The sequence below is a fragment of the Carcharhinus amblyrhynchos genome, chromosome 14 (genome assembly GCF_965287045.1).
Source record: "Carcharhinus amblyrhynchos chromosome 14, sCarAmb.v2.hapA, whole genome shotgun sequence".
In the NCBI taxonomy this organism is placed as follows: domain Eukaryota; kingdom Metazoa; phylum Chordata; class Chondrichthyes; order Carcharhiniformes; family Carcharhinidae; genus Carcharhinus; species Carcharhinus amblyrhynchos.
In genome coordinates this window covers 59,914,749-59,942,489 of record NC_137337.1, presented here as the reverse complement: position 1 = coordinate 59,942,489, position 27,741 = coordinate 59,914,749, and the positions used below count along the sequence as shown (strand labels likewise).

The window sequence follows — 27,741 nt, the reverse complement described above, 5'->3', positions numbered from 1 at the left end:
GTCATATTCTGTTAGAGTATTCATGAATGGAAATACCTATCCATTCATATGTGTATATGTTCACCAACAAGTCCCCAAATATATGAATGCATGTACGCATCTAAATGTAAATATATTCATAGCAGTTATGAATGTGTACTCATACTCATTGATTAAGTAGTAGGAGATAACTTGGAAAATAATGGCCCATTCATAGTTCAACTCTTGGTCTTCAGCTCGAATTGCTGGACCACTTTTATCAATTAAATAAGCAGCTTTCTCCCAAGCCTGTTCTTAAAATGTTTTTCAGCACAAATTAGTACCATTATGTTTATTATTTTTCACTATCTTTCCTTTTTCATGCCATTTGTAGTCCTCATGCAGCAGATGCATGGGAATACCATCCACGTGTTCCAAATCATCCTGACTTGGAACTATATCACCATTCCTTCATTGTGACTAAATGTACCTACACCATATGACAAAGACACACTCCCAGATTCTCCTTTTTCAGTTTCTATTTGTGCCCTCCAATGTTTTTACCAGTGAGATAGGTGTTGTGCGATGAGTTGATGAAGTAATGTGACAAAGGCTGCGTCATGTCCTGATATACCGTCAGCCTGTCTGGAAATATCAGGTTGTTCTCTGGACCAGACAAATACCAGATCAGCCCCTCAGGAGATATGTGACCTGTGAAAGAACCAAAAGAGTTATTACACCAGGGATTGAGCTGAGGGAAAGAGCAGCTAGTGAGCCTGAACCAGAGACCCTGTTAGTTGTTCAATTCAAGAGAATTTTACTCAAAAATTGTCCAAAGGTTCAAGTGTAAAAAGACAGATTAAGGTCATTAAGCAGGTGTTTATGAATGGCTGCTTACAGAAAACCTCATAGCTCTCTATTAGGGTCTATCATTCCCTATCCTACCTCTTATAGTCCTTTCATCCCTTTTCCAATCTCTCTCATTCCCATGTATCCCTCTATGATGGTTTGAATTTACAGAGCATCTTTAATGTAATAAAATGGCCATGGCACGTTCCAAGCTTCGCTCTTCTTCAGTTCCCTCCCTGTAGGCAAGTCCTTCGTAATTATTTTCCAAACCATGACTAAGTGTTCTGTTACCACTTGATTCTACAGTGAGGAGGCTGGCCCAGAGCCTGCCTGATCTGGGATCGAACTATGTGATCCAAGTGCTAGCCATCTAGCCAATTGAGATAACTGGTCCCCTTTAACAACAAAGTTTGACACAGAGCCACTGATGTAGTATTGGACTGGATTTTATACTCCCCTACTAGCAGATTTGAAGTGAAGTGGCACATAAAATATAGTGTGTGGCCTTCCTGCTAGTGATCTACCCGCCTTCAACTTGTCTGAAATTTTGCAGGAGCGGGGAAGGCACTGAGCAGCCTTCTGGCTCTTGGACTTAATAAACTGCTTAAGTGGCTGATTAATGGGCCACTGAAGGACCTTATTCCACCTTTGCTGTACCTTATCCTAGGCAAGGGAGGCTCACCTCTTGTTCAAAGTCCAGAAGCTTTAGCTGGTATTGGACATAGTGGTGGGACCCTTTTTGGGGGTCCTCTGGCCAATCAGAAGCACACCAGCCCTGTCCCTCAGCTTCTTGAACCCTGCCCCACACCTGCCCATCCATACTGACATCTCTCAATCCTGGACTTCATTGGGCTCCTCAACATAACGTGCCTGCCTGCAATCATAGCAGTGGTCATCGCTCCCTGCTAGTGCAGCTGAGACTGCAGAGTTGCCAGCCCTTCAATTGACCAGCAACTTCCAAAGGCAAGACTTTCTCCTGAGCAAAGGCTGAAAGCCTTGCCTTAATGCAGTTGGCATTGCTCCCAATGTTAAATGCTGCAGGGCAGCCTTTTGGGGGGGGGGGTGTGAGGAGCGGTGTTGGTGAGAACTGTGGCTCCCATAAAATCCAATCCATTAGATCAGATGAAGGTCAATAAGGTAGGTTTTAAGGAGTCTCTTAAGGGAGAAAAGTGGGGTAGAGAGGCAAAGAGATTAAAGGAGGGAATTCCTGAGCTTATGGCTGAGAACGCTGAAGATATGGTCAATGATGGAGTGATTAAATTCAGGAATACTCAAAAGGTCAGAACTGCAGAGATCGTGGTGAGCTGTAGCACTTGAAAAGATTACTGAGGTCGGAAGGGGCAAGGCCACAGAGGGATTTGAGAACAAGGCAGAGAATTTATAAATCAAGGTGCTGCTTAACCAGGAGCCAATATAAGTCAGTGAGCACAGTTGTGAACGGTGAACGGGACTTTGTGTAAGTTAGAATACGGATAACAGAGTTTTGAATGACCTCAAGTTTATGGATAGTTGAATGTAGAAGCCAGGGGTGCAAAGGAATAGTCAAGTTGAGAGGAAATAAAGATGTGAATGAAGGTTTCAGCAGCAGATAAGCTAGGACAGGTATCAGTATAAGGGCTAATCCTACATGTTGGCTGCTAGTATGTTTCGAACCATGAAAAGCAACCCAGTTTCACCAGATCCTGGCCTCACCAGGTATTGGCCTCATCAGATCTCAGATTCACCCAATCCCAGTTTCACCAGATCCCAATCATCAGACCCAAAACAAACCAAACCAGATCCCTGCCTCACCAGACCTCATCAAATCCTGGATTCACAGATCCCAGTATCACGCTGACTTTGTTGGTTAGTGGTATGAAATGGGACCTGGCTGAAATCTCTCTCTAAACATGGAAGCACTATTGTCACCATAGCTGCAGCTTTCCAGAAATCAAGGAGAACAGATACAGTTACCCAATACCTGCAAAAATCTGTTCAGCAAACCCACTATACAGAAACCAGTGACACAAAGCTCGGAAAGAAATGCCAAGCTTGTTTAACATTGTGACACAAGTGACATAACACTGAAATTGAAATGGATGGAGCCAGTTCTAAAGGAGAAGGAGGAGGAAGTGGATGAACTGTGAGAGAGTTTTCATTCCAATCCAGAGATCAGCTTAACTGGACTCAGTGAAGATACCTGAATGGAAGAGATTTTCCACCCAATGTTAATGAATACATGAACAGAACTAACCTTTGTGAGAATTAATTTTGGAAGGTTCATATTTCTCAATTAAGTTCTGGATTTGCTCAGGCTTCAATGGTTTAAAAAGAAAATCGCTGAGTCGGGCATCTCTCTGTATCTTGTTTATAAATGTAGACATCTGATGTCGAGTTAAGTATGGCTTTAGCAGAACATCCCTGAAAAAGAGAACAGATCTGTAAATTCAACCCATTGTTCCACAAGCTTGAAATAGGACGTATAAATTCTTATCCAACTTGCATTACCCACGCATTTAATCTTCTCCCACAGCCCACGTACTCTAACCTAACATGATCTCGGCTGGCCCACTTAATCTCCTCCCACAGCCTGTTCGCACTCTTCCCTCCACTCTTTCAGCCCAGTCAGTCCACTCAGATTCACTGAGTCAAATTCATTGAGTAATTAAGGAAGAGGAATAGATGGGTGGAGAGTTGTGCCTCCTTCAGTCTTGTTTCCACTGGGCAGGGAGTCACAGTGAGAGAGTCTCCGAGTGCCTTGTAATCGTCTTTCACTGAGAGACAGCATCTTATCTGGGCCTCCCTCCTGAAACACAGTGGGGCAGGTAAAACCATACCATAAGCAAACAATAAAAACAAGGGAAGGTGCAGTTAAGGAATGGTTCTTGGTTAATGCGAGGAGTGTGACGGGAAAATCAGATGAACTTAAGGCCTTGATGTTCGCGAGGAATTTAGATGTGGTGGCAGTGACAGACGTGGTTAAAGGAGGGGCAGGACTGGCAGCTAAATGTTCCAGGGTATAAGTGTTTTAGGCGTGATAGAGGAGGGTTGAAAAGAGGAGGGGGAGTGGCACTGTTAGTTAGGGAGCAGATCACAGCGGTGCAGAGGGAGGATAACATGGAGGGGTTGGAAATTGAGTCTTTGTGGGTGGAGTTGAGGAATAGGAAGGGGGCCATTACTATGCTAGGGGTGTACTATAGGCCGCCCGATAGCCCGCGGGCAGTGGAAGAGGGTATATGTAGGGACATTTTGGATAAGTGTAGGAAGAATAGGGTTGTTGTAGTGGGAGATTTTAATCTCCCTGGGGTGGAGTGGAAGGTGCCTAGAGCTGGGGGGTCTGACGGGGAGGAATTCGTAAGATGTGTATTGGAAGGATCCTTGCAACAGTATGTAGATAGCCCGACTAGAGAGGGGGCGATACTGGATTTAGTTCTGGGAAATGAGCCGGGTCAGGTGGTTGAGGTTGCGGTAGGTGAACATGTGGCTAATAGTGACCACAACTCTGTCTACTTTAGGATACAAATGGAAAAAGATGAGATCTGTCCTAAGGGGAGGGTGCTAAGTTGGGGGAAGGCTAGATACAGCCGGATTAGGCAGGAGCTTAGGGATACAGACTGGAATAGGCTGTTGGAAGGCAAGACCACGTTAGGCATATGGGAGTCTTTCAAGGGAAAACTGCAAAAGATGCAGGAAAGGCATGTGCCGGCTAGGAGAAAGGATGGGAAAGGTAGGATTAGGAAACTGTGGATTACTAGAGATATAGAAGACCTGGTTAGGAAGAAACGAGAGGCGTATGTCAGGTCTAATCAGCTGGGAACGGAGAGAGCGTTGGAGGAATACAGAGAGAGTAGGAGGGATCTCAAACGGGGAGTTAGGAGAGCAAAGAGGGGGCATGAGATGGCTTTGGCAGGTAGAGGTAAGGAGAATCCAAAGGCGTTTTACTCCTATCTTAAGAACAAAAAGGTGGCTAGGGGTAAAATCGGTCCTCTCAGGGACAAACGTGGGGAATTGTGCTTAGAGGCTGAGGGAATGGGGGAGATCCTGAATGAATACTTTGCGTCGGTATTCACGAAGGAGAGGGGCTTGATGTCTAGTACGGTCATTGAGGGAGTGGTAGACAGATTGAAAGATCTATTGATTACGAGGAAAGAAGTGTTAGGGCTCTTAGAGGACATTAAAACCGATAAATCTCCGGGGCCTGATTGCATTTATCCTAGGCTGCTTAGAGAGGCGAGGGATGAGATTGCTGGGCCTCTGACGCAAATCTTTGTCTCTTCTTTGGACACAGGTGAGGTCCCAGAGGACTGGAAGATAGCGAACGTGGTACCGTTGTTTAAAAAGGGTAGGAGGGATAGCCCGGGTAACTATAGGCCGGTGAGCTTAACGTCAGTGGTAGGTAAGTTGATGGAGAGGATTCTTAGGGATAGGATGTATGAGCACTTAGAGCGTTGCGACCTGATTAAGGATACGCAGCATGGCTTTGTCAAGGGGAAGTCTTGCCTTGCGAATCTGGTAGAATTCTTTGAGGAGGTGACAAAAACGGTTGACGAAGGACGAGCCGTTGATGTCGTCTATATGGATTTCAGTAAGGCGTTTGACAAAGTCCCTCATGGTAGGTTGGTACAGAAGATTAAAGCTCATGGGATATGTGGTCAGGTATCTAGATGGGTAGAGAACTGGCTTGCAAAGAGGAGGTTTTAGTCCAACCTCAGAGAGTAGTTGTGGAGGGGTCTTTTTCTAGCTGGAGGTCTGTCACTAGTGGTGTGCCGCAGGGCTAGGTACTGGGACCTCTTCTCTTTGTAGTGTATATAAATGATTTGGAAGAGGGAGTAGGTAGTGTGATCAGCAAATTTGCTGATGACACCAAGATGGCTGGATTGGCGGGCAGTGAGGAGCAGTGTCTGGCAATACAGCAGGATATTGATAGGCTGGTTGATTGGGCAGATACATGGCAAATGGAGTTTAATCCGGATAAATGTGAGGTGATGCATTTTGGCCAGAATAATGTAGGGGGAAGTTATATGATAAAGGGTAAGCCCGTAAGGAGTATAGAGTCGCAGTGAGACCTGGGGGTGCAAGTGCACAAGTCTTTGAAGGTTGCAGTGCAAGTGGAGAGTGTGGTGAAGAAAGGCTATGGTATGTTAGCATTTATAGGAAGGGGTATAGAATATAAGAGCTGGAGTCTAATGTTGCAGTTGTACAGAACATTGGTTCGGCCGCATTTGGAGTACTGCGTCCAGTTCTGGTCGCCTTACTACCGGAAGGACGTGGAGACTCTGGAGAGAGTGCAGAGGAGGTTTACCAGGATGTTGCCTGGTATGGAAGGACTGGGGTATGAGGAAAGATTGAAGAAATTGGGGCTCTTTTCCCTTGAAAGACGCCGACTGAGGGGGGATCTAATAGAGGTATATAAGATTATGAAGGGTATAGATAGAGTAAACAGAGGTAAGCTATTTCCTATAATAGAGACACGTAGGACAAGGGGCCATGGACTTAAGGTGAGGGGGGAGCGGTACAACACAGATATTAGAGGGAGGTTTTTCACACAGAGGGTAGTGGGGGTATGGAATGCTCTGCCAAGTAAGGTGGTGGAGGCAAACACGCTAGAGTCCTTTAAGAGTAACTTAGGCACATGACTGAGTTGGAGATGGGTGGATATAGGAGAACCTTTTAAATAAGGGTCATTAGCATTGGGGCGTCCCTGGTAATGTAAATGGGTATAGTATGATAATAATGGTTTTTTTTCTCTTTCATTCACAGATTTTAAGTTGGTCCACCTCGTGTCCAATGAGGGGCATACAGGCGATGGGTCGTACTGGGGCTGCTCTTGGTTGTTCGAGATTGGCCTAGTGCTTCATGTCGTTAGTGTGTGCCTAAACTGGACCAGATACTGGGCAAGACGACAGCTCAGTGACTATCACTGATTGCTGTGCAGACACATGGATTTGGGCCAGTGTCTGTGGGAGTTTGTGCATTCTCCCTGTGCTTGCGTGGGTTTTCTCCGGGTGCTCCGGTTTCCTCCCACACCCCAAAGATGTGCTGTTAGGCTGATTGGCAGGAATAAATTGTCCCTAAATCAGTTTCCCTCAATCTGGATGACCATAAAACATTAGATAGGGGTCATGGATAGAGAGGTGGACTGGTGGTGTTGAGATGGCGGTGCAGGCTCATTGGGCCGAAGGGCCTGTTTCCCGGGCTGATTTTGTTCTTTGTTCTTTGTTCTTTTTAATGCAGAGATAGAAACTAGACAAAGTTGCAAAAATCATATTTTAAAATGCATCTCACAGCGAATCGAAGATCTCGTTAACCTCAGGCCTCGAGCACAGGTGGGTCAGAAACTGTTTGAAGACTAATTCAGTGAAATCTTCTGGATTGATCACGTCAGTCTGTGTGAAGATAGTAAGAAAACAAAATTCATTAAATGGGTTTTTGTTAGGGGACGTGGCAGGTCCTGGGAGAATGGCTCTACTTACTTGGGAGTGCTGAGATTTCCAGAAATTGTAACATCTGGGTTGGCTGTAATCTCTGGAAGGGGGAGGGGTGTGATATCAAAGACTGTAATCTCTGTATGTGGAGGCTAGGTTGTAATCTTGGAGAGGATGCTGTAATATTTGAGAAGACTGTAATCTCTGAGGTTCTGCTGTCTATGGAGTGGGAGGCTATAATCTCTGGGATGCTAGGAGTGTCTAGAAGAGCTGTAATCTCCAGGGAAGACTGTAATTTCTATTGTTCTGCAATCTCTGAGTGAACTGTAATCTCTTGGGAGGCTGTAATCTTTGAGGAGGCTAGCTCTCATCCCTATAATATCTGGCAGGACTGATAGGGGGAGACAGAAAGCAGGAAAATATAGGCCAATTAGCCTAATATCTGTCATACGGAAAATGCAAGAATCCATATTAAGGATGTAATAGCAGTACATTTAGAAAATCATAATACAATCAGGTAGAATCAACATGGTTTTGTGAAAGGGGAATTTTAGGGACAAGTTAACAAAAAATGTGGATAAAGGAGAACTTGCGCATGTGGTGTACTTGGATTTCCAAAAGTTGTTTGATAAGGTGCCACATCAAAGGTTAATGCCTGAAATAAGAGCACAGGGTGCACATCATGTTATGATAGACTAATGGGACTGAAGGTGGACAAGTCCCCAGGACCGGATGGAATGCATCCCAGGGTTCTGAAAGAAATGGCAGAGGTGATAGTGGATACCTTAGTAATTATTTATCAAAATTCGCTGGATTCTGGGGAAGTGCCGGAAGATTGGAAAACGGCTAATGTTACGCCGCTGTTTAAAAAAGGTAGCAGACGAAAGGCAGGGAATTATAGGCCGGTTAGTTTAACGTCTGTAGTTGGAAAAATGCTTGAATCCGTCATCAAAGAAGAAATAGTGAGGCACCTGGAAAAGAATGGTTTGATTGAGCAGACGCAGCACGGATTCGTTAAGAGGAAGTCATGTTTGACAAATTTATTGGATTTCTATGAGGATGTGACTAGTGCGGTAGACAGAGGGGAACTGGTGGATGTGGTGTTTTTAGATTTCCAGAAGGCGTTTGGTAAGGTGCCTCATAAAAGGTTAGGGTGCATGGAGTTGGGGGTAAGGTGTTAGTGTGGATAGAGGATTGGTTGTCTAATAGGAAGCAGAGAGTTGGTATCAATGGGTGCTATTCTGGTTGGCAGTTGGTGACTAGTGGAGTGCCGCAGGGATCGGTGCTGGGGCCTCAACTGTTTACCATTTATATAGATGATCTAGAGGAGGGGGCTGAGTGTAGGGAGACGAAATTTGCTGATGACACGAAGATGAGTGGAAAAGCAAATTGCGTGGAGGGTGTGGAAAGTCTGCAGAGAGATCTGGATAGGCTGAGCGAGTGGGCGAGGACCTGGCAGATGGAGTATAATGTTAGCAAGTGTGAGGTTATCCACTTTGGCAGAAATAATAGTAGGAGGGATTATTATTTAAAAGGCGAAAAGCTGCAGCATGCTACGGTGCAGAGGGACCTGGGGGTCCTTGTGCACGAGTCACAAAAACCCAGTCTGCAGGTGCAGCAGGTGATCAAGAAGGTGAATGAAATGTTGGCCTTTACAGCGAGGGGGATAGAATATAAAAGTAGGGAGGTCTTGCTGCAACTGTACAGGGTACTGGTGAGGCCACAGCTGGAGTACTGTGTGCAGTTTTGGTCGCCACACTTGCGGAAAGATATATTGGCCTTGGAGGAAGTGCAAGAGGAGGTTCACTAGGCTGATACCGGAGATGAGGGGGTTGGACTATGAAGAGAGACAAAATAGACTGGGTCTGTACACGTTGGAGTTTAGAAGGATGAGGGGGGATCTTATAAAGACGTATAAGATAATGAAAGGGATGGATAGGGTAGAGGTAGAGAGATTCTTCACGCTTAGAAAGGATAGCAGGACTAGAGGGCACAGCCTCAAGATAAGGAGGGGGCAGTTTAGAACAGAGTTGAGGAGGAACTTCTTCACTCAAAGGGTGGTGAATCTCTGGAATTCTCTGCCTGTTGAAGTGGTGGAGGCTACCTCGCTAAATATATTTAAGTCACGGGTAGATAGGTTTCTGATAGACAGGGGAATTAAGGGTTGTGAGGAGAAAGCGGGAAAGTGGAACTGATCCACTTCAGATCAGCCATGATCTTATTGAATGGCGGAGCAGGCTCGAGGGGCTGGATGGCCTACTCCTGCTCCTATTTCTTATGTTTTTATGTTCTTATGATGAAATGCACCTTGAAAGAAACATACTTTAAATTGCTGTCAATTATTACCCTCCTGACACAGAACATGGATATGATATGTTAGCCTCATGGCTGGTGTCAGATATAGTAAACATCAGATGGACTGTACATAGTTTTCCAGTCCAACTAACTTTATCTATATACACTATTATCTTCAAATAAAGAATCCACATTTTTACCAATCCTTGTATATGATTGGTATGCTTATGTCAAAGTGAAGGAGACCAGCATGGTTTAGAAGATTTCACCCAGTAGAATACAAGCCTCCTCCTTTCCACATTCAGTAGAACAAAAAGACTGGCGTGAAAGTGAAATAATTATCAAAATTTGCCACATATAAGTGACTCTGCAACTCTGTAGGAACACGACACACTGTCCTTCTAGTCTGAGATCAGGTATTGCTTTTACCAACAATCTGAGTAAGATTATTTAAATCTGAGAGGGTTTAAAGTCTACCTACTGCAAAGTTTAAGCAGGAACAGAAATTAAACAGGGGACTCCAGATGCTCTTGTTTTGAGCAGACCTCCACAGACAGAAGAATTCATTCCAACTTACTGTCCCTACAGGAAGTCTGGGGACGCCAATCCATCCAGTAAGAGCAAGAAGAAACCTCTTAAAAAAAAACCTTTTTCACTAGTTGCTTTCATTTTTGAAGCCCTTAGCTACTTTCCCACCTAAATCACTGCTTTGTGACCTGAGCAGAGAAAATGACTAGTGAAAATTCAGACATAGCTCAGCAAAAGCATCACTGCAGTCGAACCTATGACCACCTAAGGCAGTGGCCACTAAAGGTACTGCAACTCAGAGATAAATTAACTCTGAAATAATTGGAAGAAACTTGCATAGCTGTCAAAAGCATTAATAATCTTTTTGAAAGCTAAAAACTTTTCACCATCAAACAATTTTCATTACTCAATTTCACGATGTTCCAAATCACTTTACAACTAATTAAGTACTTTGAGTTTTTTTAATTAATAATTTGTGGGACGTGGGCGTTGCTGGCTGGTCAGCACTCATTGACCAACCACATTGAGAGTCAACCACATTGCTGTGGCTCTGGAGTCACATGTAGGTCAGTGCAGGTAAGACAGATTTCTGTCCCTAAAGGACATTAGTGAATCAGATTGGTTTTTCCAACAAGGCTTTCATGGTCATCAGTTGAAATAGAAACCATAGAAGGTGGCCATTCAGGTCATCAAGTCTGCATCAACAACAATCTCACCTAAGCCCTATCCCCATGACCCCACGTGTTTACCCCTTTAACCTATGCATTCCAGGACACTAAGGGGCAATTTAGTATGGCCACTTCACCTAACCCAGACATCTTTGGATTGTGACACTGCATGAGGAGACCTGGCCTCCTCTCCCTTCAGCCCATCTCTTCCTCCTCAGCCCATGCTCATGTGATGAACCTTAAGGGAGGCAGGGGCATCAATGAGGCCTTAATTCAATACTGCTTCAGCTTGGCTTCTAAGGCTTGGCCTCCATCTCAATGCAAGGGTGTCACATCCTTTGCACACATTACTGTGTCTGTGTAGGTTCCCTCCTGTCTGTGTGGGTTTCCTCAGGGTGCTCCAGTTTTCTCCCACAGTCTGAAAGACATGCTGGTTAGGCGCACTGACTATGCTAAATTCTCCCTCAGTGTACCCGAACAGGTGCCTGAAGATGAAATATGAGTGTAAGCTAGCTAGTAATATAGAAGAAGATAGGAGAAGTTTTTTTTTCAATATATAAAAGGGAAGAGAGAGGCAAAAATAGCCATTGGACCACTGGAATATGAGGCTGGAGAAATAATAATAGGAAACAAAGCAATGGCAAAGAAACTGAATAGTTACTTTACGTCAGTCTTCACGGCGGAAGACACCAGTAGGATGCCAGAGCTTCAGGAGAGCCAGGGAGCACAGGTGGGTGTAGTGACCATCATGAAGAAGGTCCTGGGGAAACTGAAAGGTCTGAAGGTGTATAAATCACCTGAACTCCAGGGTTCTAAAAGAGATAGCTGAGGAAACTGGAGGCATTGGTGGTGATCTTTCAGAAATCACCGGAGGCAAGAAGAGTATCAGGGGACTGGAAAGTAACTACTGTAACACCGCAGTTCAAAAAGGAAGGGAGGCAGCAGACAGGGAATTATAGGCCAGTTAGCCTGAGTTCGGTCATTGGCAAGATTTTAGAGTCCATTATTAAAGATGAGATCGTGGAGTACTTGGAAGTGCATGATAAAGTAGGACTGAGTCAGCACGGCTTTGCCAAGGGGAGGTCATGTCTGACAAATCTTTTAGAGCTCTTTGAGGAGGTAACAAGGAAGTTAGATAAAGGAGAGCCAGTGGACCATGAGGCATCATTGTAAAAGTCATTCGGACAAAGTCATATTTCAAGAGAATATTTGGACCTTGAAAATGTGAAAGTTTTATCGATAAAGTTTTGAATAAGAAAACATTTCATCATAGAATCCCTACAGTGCAAAAGGAGGCCATTCGGCCCATCAAGTCTGCACTGGCCATAATCCCACCCCAGGTAATATTCCCCTAACCCCACATATTTACCCTACTAATCCCCTGACACTTGGGTTAAGTGGCCATGCTAGATTGACCTATGTGAAATCCTTTTTCTCAGAGAACAGAGGAGGCTCTGTCATTAAACATATTCAAGGCTGAGTTAGTTAGATTTTTGATAGATGAGGGAGTCAGGGGTTCTAGGGTCAGACAGGAAAGTAGACTGCAATCAGATCGTGTATGGTGGAGCAAGCTTGAATGACTCCTTGTTCTTATGTTCTGCAGTGGGAGGCTGTAATCTTCAGGGGATTGCAATCTCCAGGTAGCCTGTAAAACTCTGGGGTTTCATTTCCGAATGGACTGTAGCCTCTGGGGGGTTCTGTAATTTCTGGTGGAGGGGAACATCTGTAATCTCAAAGGGAACAGTAATCTCTGGAGGTCTGTAATCTCTGTGGAACTATAATCTTGGATGAGGATTGAGGCCATACTGTAATCTCCTAGAAGAACTGTAATCCCTGAGGAGTCTGTAATCTCTGGAGGAACTGTAATCCTGCATGTTGAGCAGGAATAATCTCTAGAACAGTGGTTTTAAAGCGATGTGCCGCGAGAGGGGTGTGAGCGTACTGCCATTCCCACACCCTTGCATCAAGCCACCCTTCAAGCTCCAACCATTTCTTTCAGCTCCCACTCGACTGCAACATTCAAAATCCATTCCCCTCCCAACAGCCGTTGGCCTTGAGCCGCTTCTCTCCCTCTTTTAAAGCAAAACAAATAAATGAACTCAGAGGCGAAGGACAGCTCCCCAAAAGGAGGGGGAACTGCCTGAACGAAACCAAAGTTCAAAGGAAACTTAAAACATTAAATCAGAATGTGGTTATCGGGGTCTGTAAGGCACCCCAGCCCCTGCGGTGCCCAACGGGCGTGGAAGGCGGCAACTGCGCCCGTGGACACCGCATGTTCCCTCTCCAGAGACACCTGGCCACGAACATAGCAGACAGTCAGGATGGACGACCCCATCGATCACCTGCTGTCTGGACCTGTTAAACATCTCGCTAGGCCCAGGAGCAGGTTCACAAGGAGGTGGCCATCCCAATCCCGCCCTCTCCACACCAGGTGTCTGTAGATCAGGAGCGTGGGACTGAAGTGCAAACAAAACATTAATAAAAGGTTTTTCAGGAAAAATGAAAAGGGAGTGCAACCTAAGACACAAAACGTAGATATGGTCCATGGGCACCTTAAGGCCACAGAAGGGGAAAGCTTGGGAGCCCGTGAGCCTATATAACTTACGGTGGTGCGGAACTGTGCAACACCCTCCACGCCAGCTCCCCAGGATAATTGGGGCAGATCCCTCTGTACAGGGACCTCCACTGGGGACCTCCGTCACCCGGCAGCAACAAGGCCCGCCAAGGTGTATCCAGGCAACAGGCGAGGGTGTGGTAGTGGAAGGTGTGCAGCAGCAGCACATACAGGAAACGTCTCCGCACGGTGGAAAAAGGCACAGAGGACATTTCCGTGAGGCGGCACATGCTGTGGGGCACCTGACCCCAGGGGGCGGGGGGCGGGGTGGTGTCTAGGCTTTGGGCCTATGTGGAATTCCGTCTGAGCAGGGGAACACTCGGATGGGATCCCACCGCACACCCGCACTGCCTCGAGACTGTGTGTGCACTCAGGGCCGAGCATGACCGTCCTAAGGCTTTGAACGTGCACCGGACGGCCACCCCCGTGCGCTCAGCCAGCACGTGGGGGCTCAGCCAGCACGTGGGGGCTCATCCAGCCTGCTCCTCCGCCATCCAGCACATCCCCGATCCTGGTCACCCCGGCGTCCACGTCCACGTCCACAGCCCCCCCTCTCCGTCAGCCACCTGGAGTTATACAGCTAGCGGAGCAGATTTCTGAGCAGTGGCAGGGGCGGCCTGCATTGTGAGGCGACCGTGTTCCAGACAGGAGGTCCTGGTAAAAGACAGGCAACTCCCGCGGGGAGATCAGAATGCGCCCCAGATTTATATGCAGAAGCTGCATGTCATAATTCAAGCTGTGCAACTGGCGGAAGAAATACGTTGCCAGGGCACACCATCGTGGAGAAGATTCAACGTAAAGGACCGTCTGCAATGTCTGGGGGTGGAAGATCGCTACACGTGTGCGAAAGCACATGAGACCTTGACTGCCCTCTGCAGGCGGGAGATGCAGAACCACGGCAGAGATACAGTGCAGTCGGTTGCTCAGAATAACCGCACAAGGATTTTCTGGATATTGGCGACAAAGCCAGAGGGAGGGGTCAAAGTGACCAGCCGGTACCACAGCATGGAGGCGAGCAGCCGGTTTATGACGAGAACTCGCGCCCTGTAGGAAAGCACTCGGAGCAGTCCTGTCCAGCGACTCAGGTGGGCAGAGACTTTGGCCTCCAGTCCTGCCAGTTCACCAGCCAGGATTCCTCGGCTGGGCAGAGATGGGCCCCCAAGTAGAGGAGGTTGGTCCTGCTCCAGGTGGGCTCCTTCGGGAGGGGGTCTGTCTCCCACGGACCGACCAGGAATCCGGGGAGCACTTGGTCCAGTTGATCCTGGTGGAGGACGCGGTGGAATACACCATCTGGCGTTCTCGCATCCTCCGCAGGTCAGCCGGGTCCGTGAACACGAGGAGCACGTCATCAGCATAAGCTGACAGGACAACCCCTATATCCGGATCACGCAGAGCCAAACCCAACAATCTCCTCCACAAGAAGCGCAGGAATGGCTCCACGTATCTAAAATACGGTTGGTCGGACAAGGGGCAGACCTGCCGTACTCCTCTCCCAAAGCGAAGGGGTGCCATGAGGGACACATTGGCCTTAATTAGACGCTCTGCAGCAGAGTACAGTAATCAGATCCGGGCAATGAAATGCATCCTGAACCCGAATACCCGCAGAGTCCCAAGCAGTTCTTTTAATATATATATTTATATATATTTAAATATATATTTAAATTATGGAAGTAACAAATTATGGAACTAAATATATTTAAGACACGGGTAGATAGGTTTCTGATAGACAAGGGAATTAAGGGTTATGGGGAGAGGGCGGGAATGTGGAACTGAGCCACGACAGATCAGCCATGATCTTATTGAATGGCGGGGCAGGCTCGAAGGGCTAGATGGCCCACTCCTGCTCCTATTTCTTATGTTCTTATGTTCTAAAGGGCATCTTGACGAGTACATGAATGAGATGGGAATAGAGGTATGTGTTCCCCAGAAAGATAGGGGATTTTAGTTAAGTCGGGCAGCATGGTCAGTGCAGGCTGAAGGGCCTGTTCCTGTGCTGTAACTTTCTTTGTTCTTTGTTGTTAAATACTCGTGCTTCCCCCTGTCAAAAGCCTTCTCCTGAGAGCCGCTTCTCTCTCCTCTCAATTTGTATAGCAACAATCACTGGACAACAGAGACTACCGGGCAGTTCATACGATGCACTGGTTGCTATGGTTTTGGCAGGTTCAGAGGTGTGCTTGCGCCCTGGTTGAGCCCGCGGAGAGGCCTTGACGCATCCTTGATCACCGGCTGCCATTAGAAAGTGATGTTGTTTATGGCGGACATTTCACCCCAAACATTTCACTAGAAACGCATTTTTAAAAGCGACGTGAACAATGTAAATTTGTAAGGTGAACGAATTAACCCATGGCCAATATGACATGGGCTCTCTTCCAAGAATTAAATAAAATGCTATGAGGAAAGATGTTGGCAATTCAGAAACTGTTCCGGCAGAACACGTAGTTGGGTGAGGAAATATATACACCCGTATTCATTCTAATATCTTTTAACTACTCGATTATGCGCACATGTATGGCAATGGCAAAGAATCGAATACTTTCCAAACAATAAACACTAAATTGCACGAGAGACTTTAATTTAGAGTCATTATACGTAGCTTATCATACTATGTACAAAGAACCACGCAGAAAGCAATCTTTGTGAAGTACGTAGTCATTATCTAATATTAAATATATTGTGGACCATTTGGCACACAGCAGGGATATGTAACAGAGTGTAATACAAAATGATGCCAATTCAAACCATTGCCAGAATTCTACCATCCCACCCGCCACAGAATCGGAGCAGGTGAGGGGTGGACAACAGAAATGTCAGTTGACCTTGGGCAGGGATTTCCAGTCTCACTCGAACGAGGCTGTAAAATCCCATATATGTGATTTTGATTTGATTTGATTTATTATTGTCACATGTATTAACATACAGTGAAAAGTATTGTTTCTTCTGTGCTTCTTGTGTTATTGGAGGAGTGCACATAAATGATACGTACCTCATTGAGGACTGAAATCAAATTCACGCCTCACAATTACAAACATGTACAATGCATTAGAATGATCTAATGTTGGTGTTTTGATTTGCCATTTAACTTGGTAAATGCAAGAAAGTTAGTTTTCATATAATGTGGGCACCAGTTATATTGCGGTGCAACCATTTTTTCTTGTTTTCTGCTTGGCAATGTTTGGCATATCTTCATGTTTAATACTAATTAATATTTTAAATGGAATTATTGTTGCACTGAATTTTGAATTAAACTGAAGTTCAGTCCAAAAGCTGATTTAAACTGAGCACACAGAATGAATGGCCGTGCAATGATGAAACACTCTGTTGCGGATTGCTGAATTGGGGTGCACCCTATGCCGTGCCCCTTGTTTGCGATGGAGTATGTCAGTTTGCTACTACACTGGGGGGCTTTTATGAGCAACCAATTCAGCTGAAAAATAGTGGGTGTGCCCCAGAATTAGAACATAAGAACATAAGAAATAGGAGCAGGAGTAGGCCATCTGGCCCTTCGAGCCTGCCCCACCATTCAATAAGATCATGGCTGATCTGTCGTGGCTCAGTTCCACATTCCTGCCCTCTCCCCAAGGTTGGGAGCCACTGCAGTAGGCATCTGTAATCTCCCGCGGGACTATTCTCGGAGTAAGGTACTGTAATCTCCGGGGGTTTGTAAACTCCTGGAGTTACTGTAATCTTGGAGGGAGGTTGGGGATGAACTGTAATCTTGGGGTGGGGGGGGGTGCGGGTATGCTGTTATCTGCAGTGTAAGAGGTTGTTATTTCCATTACTGTGGGGATCTCCTTGCTTCAGGGCTGCTGTGTTGAATCCCAGGGGGTTAACTTTTTTGCAGTTTGGGTGAAGGACTTAAGTAGAACTGACACTCACCTTGAGACTGGGGAGGTGACAGGCAACCAGCGCTGCCTCTACTCGCTTCCGGTCAGCTGAAAACATCTGGTAAATGCTGCAGACACAAATATCATGAGGAGAAAGAACATCTTTAACTCCAACATTACTTATTGTAAGACCAGTTTACTGCCAATGAGTTATTTAAATATCAGGATTTATAGCAATGTTCATTTATCAGTCAGATAGGAATTATTTTATATATATTTTACATCTGCATTTTTATAAATCAGGAATTAATGGGTTTTTTTCAAATTCTCAACATACTTTTTGACTGGAACCCGTCGCTCTTCATTCACAAACAGTTTGATCTTAGTGAACCTGTGGAATAAAATGATAAAATTTAAACCATTCTCGTTTATCTGGGGTTTTCAATAACCACAACAGTATCTATTTAATGACCACTTAAGGGTCTCATCCCGCCATTGCTGCAGATGGATCTGTCATTATGTGTAATGTATGACAGGTATGGCCAACTTGTCACATACAGGGGGAGGGCCCCAATCTAAGGCACTCAGTGCCTGAGTAAGGAGTCGGAACATTGGGATGGGGAGGTCATGGTTATGGTGGGAACCATTCTCCTGCTCTTCCTGCTGACCCCTTTGCACTCCTCACTTTGCAACCCCCCCCCCCCATTATGAAACCCCACTCCCCCCACATTGTTGACCCGTGGCCTGAGTGGTTTCACAGTCCTGGAACTCTGATGTCTGTTCTCCTGGCAGCAGACATGCCTCAGTGGCACTGCTGAACACAAGAGCCTCTGGCTGGCAGCTCTCGGTAGGTGAGATGCCACTGACCATGTCACTGCCTGATTCAGTGACACTGAAATCCCTGATGCCTCAACAAGATTGTGATAAGGCACATGTGAGGAGGAAGCGGGGTAAGGCCGGTTTTTAGAATTTACAACAGGCGTACACTGTTTCACATATAAGGACAGCAGTCTTCATCAGTGTCTGTCTGTGAGAAGTTTTATTAAACTGTCTAGAAATGGCAGCCTACTGTGCTTTCCTCATGGCAGAGTCACATTACTATGGCAAACCAGTTAGTCAGGTGCTTACAAAACCCAAACATCCCCCATTCCATATATAAAAAAAATCTCTTTTTTTCTAGCAACCAAAAGACGCATTTGCATGTACAATCCTGTGTGACTGAGTTACCCAAGTTACCCATTATATACCCATTGTTCTCATGCATTAACAACTGTTTGTTTTAATAATCTTTGTACAGACATTGCACACATTAGGAGGAATTTTCTCAGAAAAAGTCTACATGTTGAAGGGTGTTTTCTCACCCGTTTTTCCAGCAAGTTAAGTTACGTGAGTTTACGGCCTTCTGAGGCCGCAATCTGATTCACATCAATGAGAGGAGGAGCAGAGCTGCTTCACTCAGGGAAGCCAATAACAATGTACACAGTATACTGGCAGATCAGGTAAAAACAACACCCCTGTCCATGGACATCACCTCCCCTTATGGATCCTCCGCTGATTCCCACCACCACCTCCCCGATGGCTGGCCTCCTGATTGCCAGCTCCAAATCCTGACCACTGCCCCTGTCACCCCACCCCCCTCCCCCCAGATCAGAGGCCCCAACTCTCAATTACTGGCCTTGATCACCAACCCCCCCCCCACCCACTCCCCCACCCCCCCCCCCCCCACCATCACCAGCCTCAACCCTCAATTAGCTGCCCCAAATCTTGATCACTGACCCCAACTCCCAATCGCTAACCCTCCCTGATCGGTGGGCCCAACCTTTGATAGGTGACCACATATACCGGCCCCACCCCCAATGCAGTGTTCCCCCCTTCCCTTCCCTTCTACTGAACTCTCTCCACCTCTCCAATCTGGCTCCACCCTGTCAGTTCCCACCCCATCCAGCCGTGCCTCCTCAGGCCCTACCCCCGATGGGCATTGCCAGCCTGGGATCATGGGGAACTGCCCGATTCTGCCCCCGACTACTTGGGAGCTCCAGTGGCCTCTGATCCCACCAGCGAGACCATCACATGTGGTCCTAGTTGGTGGGGACCATCTGTGACCCTTATCAGAGAGGACCTCCACTAGTGAGGTCCAAAAGCTAAATGAACCTGGATTATTACATCCCGGGCTCACGAGTAACATTAAAATGAGCTTCTAATATTTAAGTCAGCCTTACGCCCTTCCCAGGGCTGGCAAGAAATTGGATGCAAGCCTGATTTTTTGCTTCTTGCTCAGATTTCCTGCCCTGCCACGCTACTCGTTTAGCACAGCTAGGTAGAGAAACCGTCTTTAAACTTCCATCTTAATCGAACGCATTGACATTGTTCATCAAGGTGATGTTTCTTGTCTGGAGAGTGACATTTCCATGGCCCCCTTGTTACCTTGGTGACTTGTTCTTCCATTGTAGCTCTTGGGAACATGTGGATTTCTAGGATTGATGATAGTTGTGTGCTCAGTACAGCTGGTGAGATTCTTTCTCCCTGACTAGTTGTTGCTTTGCTAGTTGCTTGGATATGCCTGTGGTTACCCTGTATACTTGGTAGCTCACTTCCACTGCATATGACTGAGGTGACAATATCTCGACACATGTCAAGTTACCGCATGTGCTGACTCCTGTTGAGAGCGTTACATCCTGATTGGCTCTCCAATGCTCTGGTAATGGTTTGGCAGTCTTGTCAAATTGAAATCTGGCTTTCTATTGTTTCAACTTGATCTTCATACATCTGTTACCATATCTGCTTTCAGTAGCATTTTTGTTATTGGAAAAGTAATTTGCATATAATGTGACAGTCTCTGGGCAGGACTACTTTCCATGCTTTCAATTGGTGTGTTTCTCTACTCAAAGATTGCCTAGTATACATCTGTGCCAGAAGAGCTCAATTAATGATATGTTGATATTCACTGCTGCCTCAACCTTTCCATTCAACTAGGGATAGTGCTGAGATAATGTGCGGTGCTGAATTTCCCAATCCTTTGTGAATCGGTTGAATTCTTCACTCATGTACTGAGGACCATTGTCACTTATCACAATGTCTGGAATGCTATTCTGACTGCTTTCAGGCATCCCACTGTTGAGGTCAGCTGGTCAGCTTTTGAAGGAGTTTGTGGCTGAACTCCACTATTATTTTGTCTCTCCCAAGCAGGGATACTTGTGGAAGTGTCCACAGAATCTTTCTAGATCTGAGCACGGTGTCATCCCATATACATTAGTGCCCTGGATGCAAATGAAATTGGTTGTCCTTGCTGCATTAGACCCATCTCACTGGCATCACACTGTAAAGTGACTTCATTATTGACATCATGGTACATCAGCACTGACATTCACTCATTATTTGATTTTAATGAACCCCATTTCTTGTTCTGATCCCCACAGCACTCCTTTGGCAGTGAGCTTGCATAATGGTTCACACTCTGCTGACAGATCAGGCAAGTAGTTTGAACAATATCCAGCAAATTGTCGCACTGCTTTCATACCAGTTGGTCACTACATTGCTGGGGAGGTGATGACCCACTGGTATTATCGTCAGAATATTAATCCAAAAACTCAGCTCATGTTCTGGGGACCCAGATTTAAATCCTGTCATGGCAGATGGTAGAATTTGAATTCAATAAAAATATCTGGAATTAAGAATCTACTGACGATGATGGTATCATCGTCAATTGTTGGAAAAACCCATCTCGTTCACTAATGTCCTTTAGGGAAGGAAATCTGTCATTCTTACCTGGTCTAGTAAGGATGTGACACCAGAGCCATAGCAATGTGGTTGACTCTCAGCAGTCCTCCAAGGGCAATTAGGGATGGCAATAAATGCTGGTCAGCCAGTGGCACCCATGTCCCATGAATGAATAAAAAAAACTCACTTTGCCAGGGTTCTGATGAAGACCTTCTGCTGTCAATACTTGACCTATGTATTTGACTTCAGGCATCTTCAGTGATAATTGGTTCTTGTTCAGCCTTCAGATTCATCTCAAGTGGTTTCTCCGGCTGTGGTATTAAATTCTGATCACGGTCCTCTATGGTTTCTTCCATTGTGTCTCCAAATCAGTAGACTAGTATATCACCCACAATGTCTTCCATGCTAGAAAGATCACCAACTTATCTCATGCTGTCTGTGCTGATATTCTTCTGCAGCTGTAGAAATGCCAAACAATATGTATCTGTTGAATGGCGTCAGAATGTCATTAGAAAGCTTCTGTTTTCATCCATCTTCACTTGCCAGTAACCATCTTTCAAATCTAGGATAGTCAATATCTTTGCTTTGGCACATTGTGCAAAAAATTCCTGTGATAGTTAGCACAGGGTAGTGAGATCTCTTCAGCGCTTCATTTCGATCCTTTGAATCCAAGCATATTCTCAGAGTTCCAGGTTATTACACTGCTGCCATGCTGCTTATTCAGTCTGTAGGAGTTGTCGCTTTATTACTCACTTATTATTCCCCTCTTTCCAGCTCTTCTGTCTTGCTCTTTAGGTTTGACCTGAGGGCAACTGGAACTCTTCTCCTAATTTTACACTTTCATATACTTTGAAATGATATTCCCTTGGCAGATGTTTCAACCCTTTAAATATATCATTGTGTTCCTCTAGGATCTGTTCTGCTGTAGCTGATTTTGTGTGCTGTGACACATTGTAAACATCTGTTGGTATGTTCAGGGTTACTAGTCCAAGCTTTTAGACTGACTTCAATTGTGATGAGTGGCTATTGTGTCCCATCTATAATCTGGAACTCGAGATCTTCCTTCCTGCCATTACATTGGGCTGTAAGACTAACTTGTCCTCTCGGTGAATCCTGTGCCATCATATAGCCTACATTTTAATTTCAAGGGCTTCAATTTCAGATCTCCATGTTGAGCCATTTCACACAGGTCTGTGAAGGTCATTATGTTGCATGATGCCTCTGTATCTATTTGGCATTTCTTGTTCACCTGATAGCCTCCCTTTGCAGTCATCTTGGTAACAGTCACAAACCATTTGTCTCCAAAGTCTTGACTGAGTCAACCTTTCATCCTTTCATGTCTGCCTTTCCTTTGTCCTTTACTCTGCGGGTAGCAATTGCACTTGCGGCCTGTGTGCGCTTTTGTTTTGTCCTTTTTTTCAGCGGTTTTTTGCAGAATTATACTTTCTGCATGTCTTTTTTGCTGGGTCTCACTTATAGCCGTTCCACTGGACTTTACACGTGTGCATAGAACCTTACACATGTAAAATCTGGGATGCTGACATTGGGTTGCGAATCAAACATCAACATCTCCAATATTAACAGAGGTCAGTCAGGTGCTGAAATCAACAGCACGTATCCTGTTTATAAAATAACTCGAAAGTAAAGTTTACTTATTTGTCGCAAGAAGGCTTTCATTGCAATGAAGTTACTGTGAAAATCCCCTAGTTGCCACAGTCCAGTGCCTGTTTGGGTACACTGAGGGAGAATTTAGCATAGCCAATTCACCTAACCTGCACATCTTTCGACTGTGGGAGGAAATCAGAGCACCCAGAGGAAGCCCATGCAGACACGGGGAGAACATACAAACTCTACACAGACAGCGACCAAGCCGGGAATCGAACCCGGGTCCCTGGTACTGTGAGGCAGCAGGGCTGAGCACTGTGCCACCACATTAACAGGCAATTGAACTTATTACCAAGGCAACTGACCAAAAGATACCAACTCAGGTGAAAAAGCAGGAAGGCAGGGTGGGTACCTGCTTTGGGGGATGCCATGTGCACATCATGTGCAGCCCTTCCCCTGAAGTTTACCCACTCTTTGTGCCTCTACCCTGGCCTCCAAAACATGCATTCCCATCATACCCATACTAGGGTGCCCAATCCCCCCATTACCCAATAATAAAAGACTTACCTAAATCCTGTATCCATATTGACTTCTTCATACAACTGCTTGCAGTCCCAGCAGTGCACAACTGAGGGACAAGAGTCCACTTTCTGCTTCTTAAGGTTACCGGCAGCATTATATTACTGTGGGGCAGTCTTTTTTAAAGTTGGTTTGTGCCAACTTTTCAAATCAGTTGCGGGTGCACAAGTATGATAAATATACCCCCATGCTGAAAATGCACCCTCAAATTTACATACTCTCACATAAGCTCATACATGTAGCACATTCATATTTAACCACACTCCCTCAGACACGTCTGTTGTGAGGGGTGCAATATCTTACAGAATCGCTGTTAGCACGTTGATGATTTATAGACAGAATACAATCTCTGCACATAGTTTTGGGGATCACTTACATTTTACTGATGCTGACAGATCGAGGAGGATCCTGGCTTAATGTATGGGTTGTGATTTTCAGGATTTCGTCTGCCCAGCCCTGAACAAGAAAACAAATGAAAGATGCAAATGAAGCTTTGGAGAACATGAGCCTCTTGTGGCATTACCTGTACATATTCCACTGGCATATCATAGGAAGCAAAGCAACTCACAAGATTCAGAGGGAAAAATCAATGATCCAACGCACACACCCTCCCCTCATACCTTGAACTCACTCACAAATCCAACTCATGCTCACTCTGTCCCTCGCACCTCCAACCCACTCTCCCTCCCCTCACACCTCTGACTCACATTCACTCCCCTCACACCTCCAACTCACACTCATTCCCTCCTACCCACACTCACTCCCTACCCTCATGCCTCCAACTCACACAATCTCTCCCTCACACATACAACTCACATTCCCTCCCCCCACCTCCAACTCATACTCACTCTCTTCTCACACCTCCAACTCACACTCAGTCCCCTCACACCTCCAACTCACACTCCCTCCCATGCTTAAAGCAATAGTTGTATTGGTGATCATCCACCTGAGCCTTCCCAATCGCAAACACTGCACCCTCCTAACCCACCACACCCAAATAAACTCCCACCCAGTAATACTGAGGGGAGTGCAGCATTGTTGGAGGATTAGCATTGACAGATTGCAATACTATTAAAGCGGCAGCACTGAGGAAGTGCAGCACTGTCAGAAGAGCAGCACTGTAGAAGGGGCAGCACTGAGGATATGCAGCACTTTTGGAGGATTAGCACCAAGGGAGTACGGCACTGTCAGAGGATTAGCACTGAGGGAGTGCGGCACTGTCAGAGGGGCAGCACTGAGGGAATGCAACACTGCCGGAGGATTAGCACTGAGGAGTGCAGCACTGTCGGTGTGATAGCACTGAGCAAATGCGACATTATTGTTGCACTGAGGGAGTGCAGCACTGTTGGAGGAGCAATATTGAGGGAGTGCAGCATCGTCAGAGGAGCAGCACTGAGGAAGTGCAGCAGTGTTGGAGGAGCAGCAGTGAGAAAGTGCTGCACTTTTGGAGGGGCTGTAGTCAGGGAGTGGTGTACTATCTGTGGTGTCATCTTTTGAATGAAACATTAAGCTGAGTATTGGCCTGCCTTCTCTGATTCACGTGGCTTTAGAAGCTGTGTTGATGATGAAAGGTACAGGGTTTGCTGTGATTATAATGCATCTAAGGAGATCCAGTGTCTGCATACTTCCAGTATTCTCTCTGTCAACTTAGCTGCAGAGTGTTGAGTTAACACGACCCACTTACCTTGACCACATTTTCTTTGAAAGCAACAAAGTTGTCGAAAGTCAGGTTAACAAAATCGGACCCTGACACCACAGTGAGACACTTGGTATAGAAATTAGACTCCGGGTTTTCAACATTAAAAATCTCCCGAATTTTGGAATTCTGTTAAGAAAACAGGATAACAGAATGAACAAAAAAGAATACACAATACCCTACTCACAATCTGTAATGAATTCCCCTTCATGAGCCACCCAGGGCCTGGGCGAGGATGGGGCAGAAACCCAGTGAGTATTGGATGGGGTGGAGGTGGAGGTGAGGAACAAGCAGGGCCAAGTGAAGTGGGTGAGTGTCAGGTGAGAGTCGAATTGTTTCAATGCTAGGCAGTGCTGTGATATGATGTACATGTACCTTTAAGAGGACATAGCTTAAGCTGCTACCAATCGCTACCACCGAGAGGGAATGTATACTGGTGGTCCCATGACTCTGAATTTAATCTACAAGCAGCAGTGCCAGAGGTCAGAGATGTACAGATAGTCTCCTAGTTATCACTGTACGTATATATTCTTATCTTCTAATAAAGAACCCTCAACATTGTTGACTGGTCTTTGTTGTAATGATTGGTACATTTAAGCCTAATAGATAAATGTAACAATGGTTGGGATTATCTGGCCCTGCCCATCCTGAAACCAAAAAATCCTGCCCGAGTTCAATGGACCTTTCCATAGTCCGCTCCTTGCCTGCTACAATTCCCATGGCAGGCGGAATGGGAAAATACACCCCAATGTGTTTTTAAGATTTGACTGAAAGGTACAAAAACCTCAACCCTTCACATTAGCATTACACAGATCAGCTTTTTCAGATCCGTCCTTCCCGACACAAGCATTCATCCTGATCCCAATAAGTAAGAGTACATCAGTGCAATGCCCACCTCGCAAGACAAAAATCGTCTGCAACTCTGCCTCACTTTGCTTCATTTCCTCACACGTTATATACCCTGCTTTGCCCAGAAAGTCTCACTTCCTCATGAATCTTTGAAGAAAGAAGTACCTTTTTGTTTGACAAGAAGGTCACCTTAAAAATTCATTAACTGAAGAACTGTCAACTCTTCCGTTTTCTGACCCAATTGAGGGGACTGCACTTGAGGCTGATGCATCCCAAAAAGGACTTGGAGCGGCATGGAAATACTATTCGGCAGACAAGTGTGGACACTCTTCCCCATTAGTTTCCCAGAAGTATAAGATGAACAAATTGAAAAACGGGAAGATGAAAGATGCCCATAAGAACATAAGAAATAGGAGCAGGAGTAGGCCATGACTGGCATGCAGGTAGGGAATTACCCAATCTGAATATTGGACAAAGTGTTCGAGTACAACACTCACTGATAGCATGCAGAATCCAGCAGAAATTGTCAGCGTATGCTCTGAACCAAAATTGTATCAATTCCAGATGCCAAATGACATGACCATGCAACAAGATGATGGCATAGTGGTCAACACTGCTGCTTCACAGCGTCAGGGACCCAGGCTCAATTCTGGCCTCGAAAGAGTGTCTGTGTGGAGTTTATACATTCTATCCGTATCTGCGTAGGTTTCCTCTGTGTTCTCCAGTTTCCTCCCATACTTCGAAGATGTGCAGGTTAGATGGATTGGGCTGTGCTAAATTGTCCCTAGTGTCACAAGCACTATAGCTTTGGGGAATTGGCAGGGTAATTATGTAAGGTTACGGACCGAGGTAAGATGCTTTATCAGTGAATCAGTGCAGACTCAATGGGCTGAATGGCCTCCTTCTGCACCATAGATAGTTGCCAAATCAGAACATTGCCACAATCAGAAACACCTGGTAATCCTTTTGCAAGTAGGTCTAAGATGCATCACCAATAGACCGCCTCTAACTAGCATTCGGACCACATACAACAGTTCCCAATCAAGATCAGTGTAACTGAGTCTGGATGGATAAGCAAACCAGTGTTACCTTTCAAAGAATTTTAAATCTATTGTTTGGTATAATGTATATTCAGACACAATTTTGTTATTTACTTTGCTTTTGTGTAAATAGATTGATTCTCTCAGGGTAACCTTCTAATTTAGAATAAAGTGGGATATGTAATGATTACCTTTAAGAAAGCCTATGTTAAACTTAATCACTACGTCTGAGATAGGATGTGATGTAGTCATCCCATGACTCTGAACTCAGGCTAAAAGCAGCAGTGGCAGATGTCACACATGTGTACATAGTTTCCGAGTTAATAACATAGTCTTCGAAATATATAAGATTCTTAGAAGGTTAGATAAGGTAAATGACAGGGTAGATGTATGGGAGGATGTTTACACTCATGGGAGAATGTAGGATCAGAGGGCATAATCACAGAATAACAAGGTGCTCATCTAAAATGGATTTAAGGAACACTTTGTTCTCTCAAAGGATGGTGAATCTTTAGAATTCTTTACCCTGGAAACTGTGGAGGCTGAGTCCTTGAACATTTTCAGGAGTTTGATCGATAGGTTTTTAATCAGTTGGGGAATTAAAGATTACAGAAAGAAGGTAGGAAAATGGACTAATTTGCCGGGTGTTAGTGATGGAAAGGTGGTAGGACTGGAGGGTCTTAATGACATTACTGTTACTAGAGAGGCGGTGCTCGACAGACTGGAGGGGCTGATTGTGGACAAGTCCCCAGGACCGGATGGAATGCATCCGAGGGTTCTGAAAGAAATGGCAGAGGTGATAGTGGATGCCTTGGTGGTTATTTTCCAGACGTCGCTGGATTCCGGGGAAGTGCCGGAGGATTGGAAAACGGCTAATGTTACGCCGTTGTTTAAGAAGGGTGCCAGGCAAAAGGCGGGGAATTATAGGCCGGTTAGTTTAACGTCTGTGGTAGGTAAAATGTTAGAATCCGTCATTAAGGAGGAAATTGCGAGGCATCTTGAAGGGAATTGCTTGATAGAGCAGACGCAGCATGGTTTCATTAAAGGGAAGTCGTGTCTGACAAATTTACTGGAGTTCTATGAGGATGTGTCTAGGGCGGTGGATAGAGGAGAGC

The 27,741-nt window shown here is 45.5% G+C and overlaps 1 protein-coding gene across 2 annotated transcripts in view; it reads right to left on the bottom strand.

Moving 5' to 3' along the window:
- The window catches only part of LOC145352713 (1-phosphatidylinositol 4,5-bisphosphate phosphodiesterase beta-2-like), a 118,430-nt gene that overhangs the window by 66,741 nt on the left and 23,948 nt on the right, over positions 1 to 27,741 (bottom strand). For both annotated transcript variants that reach the window (XM_080202961.1, XM_080202962.1), the window contains exons 4-10: positions 24,726 to 24,866; positions 23,418 to 23,497; positions 17,478 to 17,531; positions 17,193 to 17,268; positions 7,072 to 7,172; positions 3,041 to 3,207; positions 523 to 669 (exon numbers count right to left, since the gene is read on the bottom strand). In XM_080202961.1, the coding sequence (XP_080059087.1) occupies positions 523 to 669; positions 3,041 to 3,207; positions 7,072 to 7,172; positions 17,193 to 17,268; positions 17,478 to 17,531; positions 23,418 to 23,497; positions 24,726 to 24,866 (766 nt within the window). The remainder of the gene's footprint in view (positions 1 to 522; positions 670 to 3,040; positions 3,208 to 7,071; positions 7,173 to 17,192; positions 17,269 to 17,477; positions 17,532 to 23,417; positions 23,498 to 24,725; positions 24,867 to 27,741) is intronic.